Source organism: Lemur catta, chromosome 7 (genome assembly GCF_020740605.2).
Source record: "Lemur catta isolate mLemCat1 chromosome 7, mLemCat1.pri, whole genome shotgun sequence".
In the NCBI taxonomy this organism is placed as follows: domain Eukaryota; kingdom Metazoa; phylum Chordata; class Mammalia; order Primates; family Lemuridae; genus Lemur; species Lemur catta.
In genome coordinates, this window is record NC_059134.1 from 42,366,144 (window position 1) to 42,381,820 (window position 15,677).

The 15,677-nt window shown below is 41.5% G+C and overlaps 1 protein-coding gene across 2 annotated transcripts in view; it reads right to left on the reverse strand.

The window, feature by feature from the left end:
* The window catches only part of FAT3 (FAT atypical cadherin 3), a 489,892-nt gene that overhangs the window by 22,191 nt on the left and 452,024 nt on the right, over positions 1–15,677 (reverse strand). For both annotated transcript variants that reach the window (XM_045557142.1, XM_045557141.1), the window contains exons 19-21: positions 12,288–12,422; positions 10,289–10,446; positions 3,221–3,689 (exon numbers count right to left, since the gene is read on the reverse strand). In XM_045557142.1, the coding sequence (XP_045413098.1) occupies positions 3,221–3,689; positions 10,289–10,446; positions 12,288–12,422 (762 nt within the window). The remainder of the gene's footprint in view (positions 1–3,220; positions 3,690–10,288; positions 10,447–12,287; positions 12,423–15,677) is intronic.

The following is a 15,677-nucleotide window of genomic DNA, read 5'->3' on the forward strand; positions in this document are numbered from 1 at the left end:
TGAAATACATATAATTTTAAGGCTTTACCAAGAGAGAGCCTTCTCTCTGTGGTTGATTTATAGAGTCATATTTATACCCTTATTATAAGTCAGCATTCCGGGCTCTGATTCCCCTGGGGTTCCTATGGCTTGCTCCTGGGACAGCCAGAGTTATAACACCGATCAAACCCGCTGACCATGTCATTCCAAGCTAGCAGACGTGGCTTCCCTGCCCTTCATGCCAGGGGTTTGATTGGGCTTGGGGGTGGTTAGAGCCGAATCCTGCATCCCTGAAAAAAATTCTTCTTGCTGTGGTTTGCCTGCTGTAACAATTCTGAATGTTCTGGAACAATGTGCTAGGATAGCCATAGTTTGAGAGTGTAGTCTGTCACTGGGAGAGCCAATGACCAATACTCCAGCATTCTTCAGTGATCAGGAGGACAATTTCACTAAAATACATGTCCTAAAATTTTAGAGCAATACACAGTACAGGGGCCAAACGACAAAGATGTTCAAACAATTTAACTTATCAGCACTCTCATGTGTAAGGAGTCACATCTCAAGCTCCTCACTCTACTTTCTCTAGCCGAAATATTCTCTTTAATACTGACTTCATGCATCCTAGCCTTTGATCTGGGGGCCCAAGACTGTTTCTTCCTGTGATTAGACTTTTCTGGCAGACATAGGGAATTCTTGAAGGCATGAATATTCTGTCATTAAAGACTCAGTCTTATTGTTCTTTTTAAACTATCACTCACAGCTTAGAGGATTTTTCTTTTATTTTAGGTAGCATTATAATTAGCTACATAGTTTCATAAGGTAAAGGCCAAATTATTGTTCTTTTTTTTTCTTGCTTTTTTTCTCTTCCTGATTTGGCACCGATTTAGGGAATTTGCAGATAGAATACAGGGACCTAGCAAAAATTCCTCTGATATGAACAGATAATGGGGGCAAGCAAGTGGATTCTCTTTCTGCTTTTCTTAGAAGCCAAGGCTTTATTCCCACAGCCAGGAAGTAGGCAGGTACCTCCTTACACACAGGAAGAGGAATCCTGTGCCTCTGCTTCCCCAGGGAAACAACAGAAGCCTCCTTCTTGGATTTCCTGGTGAGTGGCGAGGAGTCTAATTGGCCCTGGGCTCAGGGCTGCTATGTATGAGGCCCTTTGGGACCATGTCTGAGGGTCTATTGAGATAAAAACCACTGGGCGGGGCTTGGGAGCAGCCTTGTGAGGGGCCCTGCTCCTGCTGGGCCCCCTCAAATGAACAGAGGTAGTAGGCTTGGAGAAGGGAGTTGCGTGAATGGAGGTGAGAAAAGATACCATCTTCATTTTAGGAAACCATAAGCACCTAGGTACAAAGGAGGGACTTGCACTAACACACCTTGGAAGAAGGAGCACTTGTTGTGGAATCCCCACCCAAAGCCCAATCACGGAAGAGAGTGGGGAACACGGAGACAAAGAAGTACGTAAATAGGGGAGTGTGCTTTATATGCAAGGTTTGGCCCCTAGGGAGGGCAAGGCAAGTTCTTTAGGCCATGTGGAAAGTATATGGGTGGGTCCTTAGTGTTGAAATTTGATTAAATCAAAAAAAATTTAAAAAGAGAGAAAATTGCTGTTTCCCATGTGAGTCGTAGTCATTTAATTAACATACCTGCACTGAATACTTAGCTAAAGGATTTCATGGAAATTTTTTTTAGCTTAAAATGCATGCCGAAGAGCAAGATTCCATAGTCTTTTCCTTCATACAGTGATTATTATTATTATTTTAAAGATAACCCACTGTGGAAGCCCATAGCACTGCCAGCAAAAACAACGTCCTGCCATCGTTAAAAGTATGTTACAATTTGTGGCTATGTACCCAGCATTTGACATGGAGTGGTGTTCTATTTCAACCCAATTTAATTATATGCTCCTTTTATATATTGTAGATGGCTCACACTAGCAGAATTGTTTTGCCTGGTGAAAAACTGGCCATGACTTGTCATAATGGGCTGGTTTATAGAACCACTGAAGTATAGTTACTGCCCATCATTCGGGAATTATGGCACCATAACAACCCTTTATTTACATATACTGCTGAGACAGTAAAAACAGCAAATAGATTTCTTAAATCGAGACGGCAGAAATTTCCCCCCAGGGTACTTGGCCCTCATTGTGGCAGTAACATATGCAAGTCTAAACAACTTTGGTGTCTGTATTTCGACAGTGCATCATTTCGTGGACAGTTTATAACATTCTAATAATAAAATGGACTCTAAATTTGGAGTTGGGCTTCACTAACATTAGATGGTAATGCGCACAGCAGAATCTCTAAGTGATTTGTGAGGAAGGTTTAAATTTGCTAATCACACTACTGCTGAGCGTCTCTGCAAAGGGGCTGAAGTGGAATCAGTGGTTGGGCTGTTGGGAGGTGGCGAGCCTTCAACCGGGAAAACGCCTGACCTAGTTTACATTAACACAGACACTGCATCTGGGTAAAGTCAGAGATTCTTTTATCTTTAGACTCCCAGCACTTAAATAATCTTGGCTTTTCCCTCAAACAAAAGAAACTCTCTATAGATTTTTTTGTTGTCTACTCCTATTCTTTCTTTCTTCTTCACAATGTACTTTTGTGGGAAAAAATATTAGGGTAAAACATCATGAATCCACTGACTGTTTATCTGTCCTGCGATTTCATGTAAATTTCCCTCTTCTTACTTTCTACTCCTTTGCAGAACTGTCACTAGACTTATTTTTAATATACGCATTCTAAAAGTATGCTCTAAAGATCTCCACTATATTTCTATTCCTGGGGTGGTGGATTCACCCCTTTTAGCTTCTAGTAAAGTGTGGTCAGCAGTTCCCTGTGCATTGACATTGTAGGCAACTCGGACTGCTACTACCATCATTCTGCAGTGACGTGCAGGTAGCTCACAAGGGCACATACTTAAAAGGGGGCCCTATCTGTCCAAGCTGCTGAGGCTTGGAAGGGTGTAGAGTAGACAGGGGAGGGGCAGAGTTGATGGCATGTCTGGGCTCCTGCGCCACCGCACTGCCCCTGTGGGATGCTGTAAACTGGCTAAATTGGACACTCCGGTACTTGTCAAGCTCTGAGGTTTCCCTAAAGGGGATTGAGAAGCTCAGCGAGCGTCTTGGGCGAATACCCCACTCTAGGAGAGCCCTGGGGTGGGGAGGTCGGGACCCCCAGTAGGTTCGTTGCCCTCTACCCCTAGGGCAGGATGCCCACCGCGCAGGTGCGCTCACCTCCAGAGGGCAGCCCGGCGCAGCTGCCCCCGTGCTGGCACGGGCTGCGCTCGCACGCGTCGGGGTAGAGCACGCAGCCCAGCTTCAGCTCGGTCAGGCCCACCACCTCCGCGAAGCTGCTGCGCTTGTTCTGCAGAGGCAGCTCGTTGTTATTCAGCACCACTGAGTCCAGGCAGCCCTGGAAGCCGCTGAGCACCTGCGTGACCCGCGTGTCGGTCAGGCTGCGGATGTTATCTGCCTGCACCAGGGCGCCGAAGTAGATGGTACTCTCGGTGCTCAGCGTCTGGAAGTAGAGGGGCGCCCTGCGCCGCTCCACGTAGCTGTCGTCCAGGGACAGGCTCGTGAAATTGCGATTGAGCTCCAGGAAGACCGAGTGCCAGCTCCCGTCGTTGACAGCGCGGCCCGAGATGCCCAAGATTCCGGGGCCGCTGCCGCAGTCCAGCTGGAACCACAGCTTGCCATCCACGATCTGTGCGCGGAAGGAAGAGCGAAGAACACCTTTTAATATGCACCTGGCAGTGTGCTTCCACATACCCTGCTCCTCGCCAGCCCCGGGCTTCACAGGAAGGCTGTAAGGGGGACATTGTTTTTGATCCAGTCATAAATCTGCAGTGGTTTGATTTTTAACCACTTCTCCTCCCCATTATCTGCCATGCAAATGCATGCCTGATATTTCACAAATCTTATCAGAATACGAGCATAGCTTCAGACATCCATGATTATATTTAAGAACGTACCTACTCTTTGAGTCTTCACCCTTTAAAAATTCACAGCAGTACTTTAAGGGTCAGTTACTCTCTGTACCCTCTTAGTCATTACCAACACAGGAGTGATTTCTGTGAATGTGTTAGTATTTATTGTACATCTACATGACAGGCAGCGTGCTAGGTGCTGTGGAGACCACAGTGAGCAAGAAGAGTTACCTCCGCCCTCATGTGGCTTACAGTCTAGCAGGGGAGGTGGCTATAAATCAAATAGTCACACAGCTACATAAATACTCCCTGAACAAGTTTATGTAAGTATTGCTATAGGGAAGAGAAAGAGGCCAGGCAGAAATGAAAAGATTTCCTAGTTCTCAGCTTCATGTATATTTAAGATTTAAACACCTCTTTATGTTAAACACTAGTATATTCTTAAGATAGTCCTTTGGGATGCTGCTCATCATTTAGGTAAAAGTTATCTCACAACGCGCTCAGGGCTTGGCCACTTGCTTAGAATACATGTACATTTAATGACACCTGGAATTTCAAAAGATCTTCTGGTTAACTGCTCACACCTTGTGGATTCTATCAGCCTCTGGTCTGGGGTGCTGTAACAGAAACCAGCCTGCTTTTCTGATCACAATGGTGTGATGAGGGCATCTGACTCCCCCCAGGAAGTGAAGCCCAGAGGACATGACACACAGTGTGCTACTGGAGGAGCCTGGCTAGCAGAGAGCTGCCGAGCAGGGACTGGTTGTCCCTGGAGACCCAGGTTCCACTTCTGTACACCCATCTACATTTCTCAGAAATACAAGGTGGGTTTAGGATCCAGAGAATGAGGCTGGACCCCTGTCTAGCCAATACATTTACAATTGGTCATGAAAGAAGTCACAGCCAGAAACTGGGAAACAAAAGCTTCTTTTCTGGCCTATGTCTATGACCCAGCAAGAGGACCTTGTGGAGGCCAATGTCTGAGTCATGCAAGGGGAGCTGGCCTTTGTAGTTCTGTGCAGAGAACAGACACTTGTCGAGAGAAGGGGAAGGGAAGGAAGGGAAGGGGAGGGGAACACAGACAGCTAAGGAGGTATAAAGATCAAATGAATTCACAGATACAGACTGAAATGGTCTTTCTGAAATGTGGTTTACTCATGATAGATCTGTTAGGGATTATCATGGCACCACTCATTCTCACAAATGGAGTATTTCTTTATGCCTCAGTATGTTCTGCAGACAACTAATTCTTAGGGACTTTGATATCCACCCGTGTAGATTCCATGGATTCTCCTATCCTGCATGTCAAGTTCATAGTGCCACATAAACGTGTGCATAGGGAAGGCAGGGAGCTTTGTGAACCAGGCAGAGCCCTGGGAATTTAGGAATGCTGAACCAAATTCAGGCTTTGAAATGTGCCACCCAGGTCACCTGGGGAGAATGGCTTGGCCTCTCTGGGTTTGGGTTTGGAGAGCAGAGAACTGCGGTGGCTTTACAAGGCTACTGTGTCCACTGAAGAATGGTTAGCCACACCATACCCAGTTAGTCCATACATACACTGCTCTGTAATGGTAAATGGATGAATGTAAAAAGACTGGAGACAAATATTTGTGTTCTTTTCAGAGGGCTTTCATGTGTAATCATATGCTATTGTCCTTGTCATTTTTTTCTTTTTGGTTCAACAAAATGAACTGAATGGATATTGTAAATCATACCAGAATACTTACTCAGTGACAACTCCTGGATAATATCCATATTTGTATTTTTATGTAAATAATAAAATGATCAAATGTGACTCTGGGGACTACTTTTTTTTCTGGCACAGTCTATCTGCTGTTTTGCTTCCATGATAGATTGGGGACAAAATGCTGTCCCCAATCTATCATGGAAGTTTTGGTGGTTAGGGCATAATTCATCAAAGTTTTATAAAGAGATGTTCAATTAATATATTACTTGGTTCATTCCCCTTCCTCACCCCTAACCCCCATACCTCCTTGAATAATCAAAAAGTTAACATATTCACCAGGAAGAAATGATGTAACTCTGATGTATTCACATAAGTTCTATAACTAAGAGATATAAAATTATCTCATACTAACACTGAGCATGGTTAAGTTTTTGTTTTTATTTTGTATTGAAAAAATAACAGCAGCAACATTGCTAAATGAAGGAAGCCAGATGCCTACACGATCCTCACTCTTCTACAAACAAAAATCATTTGGATATTCAAAATTCTAGGAGGTTGAAATTATCAGTCTTATTTATATTTCAAATTAGAAGGCTGATGCCAAAATTACCTTGCAAAGAGTTAATAATCTTTTGCTATTTCACATTTATATTATGCCAGGGAGAGAAAAGAATGTGTTGTTCTTTTCATTTCTAAATTCTCATACTAGAAAAGTATACTCTGATCATTTTTAGTATCTGTTTTCAGAATAGGGTTTACCTCATTGAAAGCCTCAGTCTTTTAAGAGAATGAAGCTTTCTCAGATCAGAGGACAAGCTATTTTAATAGAAATTGAAGTATGCATGAAACTCTGAGAAAAGTCTATAGCAATGACATTGAAGTAATTTGCTGGGGGTGGGGTGCAGCTAGGTAATTTGTTAAATGAAATGAATAATTCAGAGAGTTTTGCCCCAATGTTATAAAATATTTAGATCCTCAGGATTGTTTGAAATCAGTGATGTACTTTACCCTGAATCTTCAGTAGCCTGAGGCTTGGTAGACAAGAAATCAGAGCTCTAAGAAGTCCTACTTGTATAGGAAAGTAGGATTTTGAGTAAAAGGTACAAATTATGGCACGATTACAGTTCAGATCCTTGGAGTATGGCTCTAGTAAATGCACCATAATCATGGAACTTGCAACAGGGTTATTAAATATTGTTTATAAAGGGAATGTTTTAAAAACCCATTTTCAAGGCTGCCGTGAATGGTTATCTGGCACAAAGTACTCAAAAATATGTTTTCAATGAATAAATGAATGGATAAATGCTCATCCCAGCCTATGAATCTCTTCTTTTGATAAACTTCTGCAGTACTCCCAACCTGTTTGCCTCTGTCCCAGGTGTAGACCCACTATTGACTGGCTATCACTTTGAGCACATCACCAAATCTCTCTGAGCCTCAGTTTTCTCACAGGCAAAAAGCAGACACTCGTACCTACGTACAACAGGAGTGAGAATAAAAAATATATGCATGTGAAAGTACTATGTAAACTCCCAGGTATTTTATTATAATTATAAAATATAATTATTACAAGTTAACTCACTTCTCAGTGACACTCATAGAGATCCTTAAAACTCTTGAATCTTGTGGGGTGCTTCCTTGTTGCTCTGTTAAGCTATGTTGGAAAGATGTGGCCGTCCCAAGGGGGCTGTTTTACAAACCAAATAAGCTTTCCCTATCTTCCTTTTAGTCCTGGGGTCTCAAGCTAGCCACGTCAGAATCATAAGAATGAAGCAATGAATCATTTATGACTTTCCCAAAAGATAAAACACATGATAGTTCTAGATAAAACACCAAGTTCTCCTTGTGCTTTGGCCATAATATTGGAGCCAACAGATTGACACAGAGAAAAACTCTGCTCTCCTGGTGATTTCTCCTTCTTCTGATTGCACATCTCTTCTGGCGATTGGACATATTTCTTTCATAGGTGTGAGGAGAGTCACGGAACCTAACCCACTGTTTTAACTGTCGCTTTGGCTGCAAGGAAACTCCGAGTTATGGTTTGTGCTGAACTGAAGTAGTTCTCCTGGGTCTAGATTTTTCAATAATGGTATTCCCCACTTCATTGGTTGGCTCTTACCCTTTTATTCTCAGCTTAATGGTGTTTTGATCTTCTGCATTTGGATGTTTATGGTAAGCCTTGAATCTCTTTTGAAAGAAGATAGGGTATCAATGGCAGATAGAAGAATGAGTGCCTTTTATTGTTATTGAGAGACAGTGCTACTCCTTGTCCATGACCATTTTCACTTCTCCATGCAATTTTTTAACTGTCTTCAAGGGGCACTCTTCACCCTACTGATTATCTGAAGTATTTTTTTTAAGAGAATGCGCTCTGACCGGAAAAATATAAACAACCAAGAGGTGCAATTTAAACAAAGCATTTCAGCTTACTTATTGAACCAAAGTACAAGGCACATAATGTACCTAAAGCCAAAGAAATTAAATCTTGCATAAGGCTGAAAATGTTAAGCAAACAGATTCAAATCCCCTAAGTGGATATTCCTGGTGACTGTAGGAGAATAACTGCAATAGTTCCGTACAGCTGTGTCCTGCTTTGGGCAAACCCAACATATGAAAAGCAAACTTACAGAAGAGACAGATTGGGGGTGATTATTCGCATCACAAAAGGATTAATGGGAGGGTTCCTTCAAATAGCAACCATCTCTAGTTTGTTGTAATTCCATTTACAGAGATTCAATTTACACAACTTTCAGAAACATGCTGGTTTCATGAAACACAATATACCTTAGGAGCTGGAGCTGCCTAAAAGGTTTAATTCTTCTTTCCCATCCCCAGGGATCTGTACATTTTAGACATTTGCCAGTGAAGTGTCAAATGACAAACTCCATTTTAGGATCAAGCCATTTCAGGTCCAATATTTTTGTTCTCTCTCAAATTTAATGCTGTATAAGAGTCTCACCAATTGAAAATATTTGCCTCATATGGATGTTCTGCAACTACCAGCCCTGTCAGAGCATGAAGGAAGAGAAAGAAAGGTCAGTGGGACCCAAGCAGAGCCGTAGGAGTTGGTAGCTCTGAAAGGGGAGAGCACTTTCCTAGCAATTATACAAACCCCACCTCTCAGGGCTATTTAGAAAATGATCTACTGACCCAAGGCAGGCTGCTTCAGGGACCAGGAGGAAATAAAGGCAAGACTTAGGTTTCTGAATATTCCTTCTTTCACCATGAATATCTGATGTGAATGCATTGATCTCTAAAACCAAGTATCTGAATTTCTTCTCTTATTTTCTTTTAAAAATGTTACTTTCCTTTGCAGAGCTGAAATCATTCTCTGGGTTGCATGAATAAGGATAGTGGGAGTTTCCACACAAAAGCTCAAAAGCCAACTTTTAAACTTCAACTCCCTGTTCACTCAACTATGGCCACCAAGTAATACCTGGCAATACTAGAAATGGGTAAGTAAGAGCCTATGTAATACTTAAGAGAAGCCGCTGGCATTTAAGGTTCTCTATATTTCTCTCCTTTCTCCTCTGCCTTCAGGATTAGAGCCTGAGTCATCTAGTCAACTTGGATCTGACACATCAAACAATCAAAGGACAGAAGCTGGAAGGGCTCACCATGGTCCGCTTTAAACCTGAACCTTGGGAAGAAAAAGATTTCTAGCCATTTCCACTGAGATGGGCATTTTCTACTGGACAGACTACAAATGTTTCTGAAGAGCACTTACAATGGGCTGGGATAGCAACCTGGTGAGAATAGCATTAGATGAAACACGTTTTCCTCCTTTTCCTCCCTTCCCCTTCTCATACTAGAAGGCTAAATCTGGTCTACAGATGTCCAGAATGTGACTTTTGATAAAATGAGTTGTAGTGGCAAGACGGAAAGCTAGGGATAGAAGATTAGGAGCATGGAGTGAGAAAGACTGGAGTGTGGGTCCAGTCCAGGCCTTGCCGCTTATTAGCTGTGCAATGTTGGGGAAATAACTTAACCTTTCTGAACTGCTATCCTCTTCCTGATTAAATGGGGATGATAATATATAATAAACTTATTATGTTAACTTTAAAATAAGATTAAATGATGAACATAAAGCTGTTACTATTATTGTTATTGTTGTTTTTATGAAGGCACCAGAAGCCCTGAACTGAATATAAATGTCAGACTTGTGCTTGAGGAAATCTGGATGTCTTAGGAGGGTTTCTCTGAGGCTGGGAAATGATTTAAATATTGGGCTACTTGGGTCACAATAGGACATATAGACTCTTCCATACACCAGATCTCCAACCTCCTCCCTGAGCAAGAACAGAAGTCACCTTCCAAAGTCAGTGGGGATAGATGCACGCAGTGGAAGGGGATACAGCCAATCTTTTTAAAGGACCACCCCTGTTGTGGAGCTGATTAGGAGATACATCTAATGAACTGTTGAGTGATTACAGCTCAAAGGAGGCCAGCCCTTGAACCCACTCTAGAGGGAAATGCCCCATGTACCAAGAGCCAATTTTGAAGCTCAATGTTCAAAAGGAAATGGGATGTTGGCTCATTTCCCAGTTTTGCTGCTGCTCCCCTTTGCCCTGAAGTCTGCTTCTGGTCTTCTGAACTAAAAAGACAAAGTGATTTCAGCAGTCCCCAATCCAAGAGCCAAAACACTAACATGAGAACTAACTGCAGGAAAAGATAACCCATTTTAATTACCTTCAGAATTATGCAGGGATTTGCTCTGGTGTACATTATAATCCCATTGCTTTGCAGGGTTCGAAGACGCAGAGCTAGCTTAAAGTCCTCTTCTTTGCTATTTTCAGAAAGCCGGTATTTGATGTAACTATTTCCAGCAAAGCTGAGAGAAGTGTGCCCTGCAAAGACCATTGCGAGAAGACATATATACTTTTAACATCCACAAACGATCAGGGACACATGAAATCACCCAACCACCACCAAGCAGGTGGACTAAAGATCATGGGAAGTTAACGAAAGCATTGAGGAGAAACCATTTTTTATTAAAACCTGATTCTCCGTTTCCTATTACACTCTAATTTCAAAGTGAAAAAAAAATATTAACCAGTCAGTTACCAAAAATTCTTAGTTGTCTCATGCCAAGGACAACTTGGTCAATTCCATAACCTGGATTTTCTTATTGTCACCAAATTCTCAATTCTCGCTTTCTAAAATTAGCGTTATTAATGCCTTTATGCCTCCCCCAACAACTCAGGCACTCAAGAACTTCCCATGAAACAAAGGAAAGACAATAAAACCATTTTCAAATGATATCCATATTCCTCAAGTATCCTAATGCCAAATCGCTAACATTAATACATCTGATTTGTATTAATGTTAAAAAAGAGTAACCAATAGAAAGGAAATTCATGTACAATCATAATTCCACTTTCTGATCATTAATTTCAAGGCTTCCCTTCCCAGAATCTTTAGTCCAACCTGCAATGCCCAAATATGAGTTCATTCTCTTTTGTTATTGCCTTCAACTTTATGTTGTAATGGTTGAAAAGCTGCCTCAGGGGGCAGAAGATGGAAAGCATGGAAATATATCAAATGGACAACAATCATGATAATCAGAAGTTTTCTATATAGAAGGGAGAAGGGAAATCTGCAGAAAGTGACAACAGAAGTTGGGAGACTTGGCTATATGATCACCCTGCACATCTACCTGCTGTGTACATGGTGTGGGTGTAGGGGAGGGGCAGCATAATTTTATTCTAAGTCTAAACCTTAGATGACTTATGCAAGCATCTGTATGGTCCCTGTGCTTCATGGTAGCTCCTTCTTAAAGTCAATATGAAAGAGCTTTGGCTTCCACTTTTAAGAAAAGTACTTCTCTTCACAAAGACTGAGTTTCTAGGGACCAGTGCTTAGTAAAGTGCCTTGTACATACTAGGTGTAGTTATTTTTTTATTCCCTCTATAATTATCATCATCACTCAATAACTATCTCTTGGACTCCAAAACTGTAGAATCATTGTGCCTGTATTTTAAATATATCCTATAACAAAAAGAGGATTCTATTGACACCAAAAATGAACAATACTCTTTTTAGAGGAAAGAATTGGTAGGTAAGGAATATGTGAATTAAATGAAGTATTAAAACTGAATGAAGATCAGAAACAGAGGATCATTTGAATTAAAATAACCTAAATACTGATTTTTTTTTCTTTCTTTAAGACACAGAGGTGAGCACTACTCCTTTCTAGAACATGAAGTTAGTTATACACTTCCAGTGGAGAGTGGGCTTCCTTGGTGCTCCAGGCTGGGTTTGCTCTACGGAAGGCCAACAGGATTGGCTTGGCTCTACCTTCTGCGGATCTTGGTTTTGTGGCTCTAAAGTTGTGCAGCCCTCTGAACAACAAAGGCCATGCGACAGAGACTCCGACTCCTCTGCCCAACCAACAGCCTTCAATTTTCCATAATTTCACACTCTTAACAGCCATGTGACATGATTGAAAACACATGTTGTAGTCTCGCCATGTAAGTCCAAAGTCTTTAGATGTTTCCTTCGCACAGGCTGCAGCTGTGATAAATCTCAAGTAAATGTAAGAGTGGATGTTAGCTGTGATCCATTCTGAAGGAAAATGTTGCATGCATACAGAAATGTCTTCTGGAAGGACTGGAGAGTATAATTTTCTCAAGGGCAAGTGTTTCAGGAATATGACATTAGACCCTCGTCATCCCACCCCACTCTGCACCTGAGCACTCTCCGAGCTTCCCCGGTGGACACTGGCAGAGGAATGGTCTTCTGCTGGCTTCATACCCGACACACTGCATGTCCCCTGGACACGGCTTCTCCACGCAAGGATCGTTGGAACCTGGGCACAGTCCTCCTGTGACAAAGGAGGAACATACATGATCAGTACACAGAGGGCTTCACCCTATGCTCTGGGGAGCACAGGAATGGTTCAAGAGCTGGGCTATACAGGCTCTGGGCTGAGTAACCAAGAGGCCACCCAGAAGCAGGAGCAGCTGAATGGGCTTTACCTGGTGGGGGTGCCTGTCATATGTCCCCACAGTTGCCAAAAACTCACGCCAGACTGAAGAGTACATAGGGCACCTCCTTTTAGGCTAAAATATACTAAGGTTACACATGGACCAACTCCAGCTGAAGAAAGATCACAATGCAAGGGCCCTGGTAATATTTATTGGAGTATGGTTCTTGCATATTGCTGACTATTTGAATGCATCACCTGGGTTTAGATTTCTTCTACACCCACCTCCTGTCCTGAAAAACTTGGGGGTAGACTTTAGACGATGTTAACTGTTGATTTCTGAGGGGTGGGGGGAACATGTTTCCAAAGAAGAGCATCACTAATTCTAAACTGTGAAAGCACAACTCACATTGTTTCCTAATCCCTTCTGCTACATGCTATTTTATTGATTTGCTGTAAGCGTGCCTTACTACCCATCAAAAATAGTAGAATTATCCCTGGCAGAAGGAAGGCTTCCTTTCCACCTATTCGATGTTCACAGCACCGTAAGGTGAAAGGTTAATCCCTCAGAAGGGAAGTCCTGGAAAGCAGATTACCTGATTAAGGCAGAATTCAGGACCCAAGTGAATTATTTCAGAGCGGTGGTGATGGCAAATGAGTTCACTGAAGGAAGCAGACTTTTCAAAGGTCCTGGATATCTCACATGTATTAATAATTAGGCTACTTTCAATCTGGTAAAAGTTTAAGTGGCAAAAGGATTATAGAAAAGGAGAGACACAAATTAAAAATGACCCACAACTGAAACAGTTAATTTCCTAAATGGGTTAGCAGTGGCCTGAAGGAGCACCCCTCTCTGCGAACTGAGAACATGCCGGACATCAGCAACTGTGTTCCCTGGCGGGATCTGGCCTCTCATCATGCTCCTTTATATCCTACCTCTTTCCTCATCATTAAGCATATTGTCCCATGATACAGTCATTTTTTTGTCCAGGGGAAAGTAGAAATTTAATCCTAGCTGCATATAAACATTTTAAGAACTGTAATCCTTGAGAGGAGCAATGTAGGCAGCAGCGGCAAACTCAGAATTCATAAATCCTAGTTTCTACCGGTTTACAGCTCCATCATAAAAGACTCTTGGCACTGATCCAGCTTACAAAATCTTAGAAGATGAAGGTATTTTTAACTGAGAATTTGGAAGGATCTCTACAAATGCTTCTATAAGACCTAAGTGCCCTGAAATAACATCTTCCTATTTTCCTCCCCCGAAATCTTTATTCCTGCCATGCATTTATCAATGTTCATGGAACTTAAAACAGCGGTTTGACCATCTCATGACCTATTTCAAGAGGCTTTTGATAACCAGTTTTTAAATAATTTTTGGTGCATTCATTGAACAATTTTTCTAGGCCCAATGAGATGTTAGGCCTGGGCATAGGATGAAAGAAAATGATGTCTCCTCTTACTCCCCCCAGGAAATAACAGGTAAACACATGATTGCAGTATAATAAGATAACTGCTTTGACAGAGGTGTATGAGCACAACGGAGATACCAGAGGAGGAACAATTCTGTCTCCTGGGAGAATGTCATAAAGAAAGGGAACATTTTAACTCAGGCTTGAAGGATGAGATCCTTTGAGTAACAAAGGAATGAGCTGACCATAGTTAGTGGCTTACCCTCATGCATGCCTGAATGTTTACTCATGTAAGTTCACAACCCTATCAGCTGACTCTGCTGTCTCCATGTGTGGCTTCATCTCTGATGGCCTGCACATGTTTAGGTTGCGCCTGAATGTTGACTAGTAATTAGTATATTCTCAAAAATGCAAACTGCACTGGATGTGGATCACTTGAGCCTAGGAGTTCGAGACCCCCATCTTAGGGGGAAAAACAGGCAAACTGAGTGCAGTGCTAACCTCAGCCACATGGAGGTGGCAATATGCATAGATGAATCACAAAATGCATCCCATCAAATAGATGTATTAATAACTTCTAAATTGCCTGGGCATTACTCTCCAAGAAGACATGGAAACAGTACTTTATTTAAGAAATCTTTTTACATAATGGCTTTTTTTCCTTTGGGTAGATACCCCGTGTAGTGGGACTGCTGAATCAAATGGCAGATCTACTTTTTAGTTCTTTGAGGAATCTCCATACTGTTTTCCATAGAGGTTGGACTAATTTACAGTTCCACCGACAGTGTATAAGAGTTCCTTTTTCACCACATCCACACCAGTATCTATTGTTTTTTGATTTTTTAGTAATAGTTATTCTGATAGAGGTAAGATTTACCTGTCCAGTACAAGGTACACTATTCTGGTGATGGACCTAGAAAGCCCCGACTTCAGTATTATATGATTCATCCGTGTAACAAAAACACTTGTAGCCCTTTAATATTTTGAAATAAAAATTATAATAAACAAACAAAAGAAATCCTACTTTCCATGCCACGGACATGTGTTTTTCCCTTCTATTTTAGCCAGCCTAAGGATACCCTTTCCAGAAATTACTACATTTCTGAGATTCAACTATAGGTATTACATTTATAGTCTTGTGCTGCTCTAATGTAATGGCTGCATTGCTAAGAAACCTTGTACTATCAAAAATCTAGTTTGCAGGCCACTGTTTCAAAGGGGAAAAAAGAGGGCTAATTTCAGACTCATGATAGCAAAGGTATTTATTATTGAAGAAATTATGGTAACATTTTTTTAAAAAGCTACAAGTGAATATAATAATAGCCAAATACTTTACTTCAGAGTAAATCTAGCATTTGGGTACTTCTACATTTTATTCACATGTTTTGGCCTTTTCTTTTACCATCATCCTTCCCTGGTAGTTATCACAGTACTAATCACTTTCTTATTCATCTTTCCTACTCTGGGTCAAAGCACAAAGCCACTTAGACCAGCAAGCAGAGCTCAAGCTCACAGCTCCTTTTCTTTTTATTTCCTTGTGTCATCTCTTAGCAGCCCATATAATTAAATCATATTCACTCACTAATGAATTGTCAGATCCAATCCCTGCCATGAAAATATTATAAGTGCATTCTAAAATTAAATATATTTATATAATATTAGATATATAATAATGGATATTTATATTCATTCTAGCAGCATGGACTTTGATAGGTTCTTTCTCTGTTTGTTTTTAATAGGC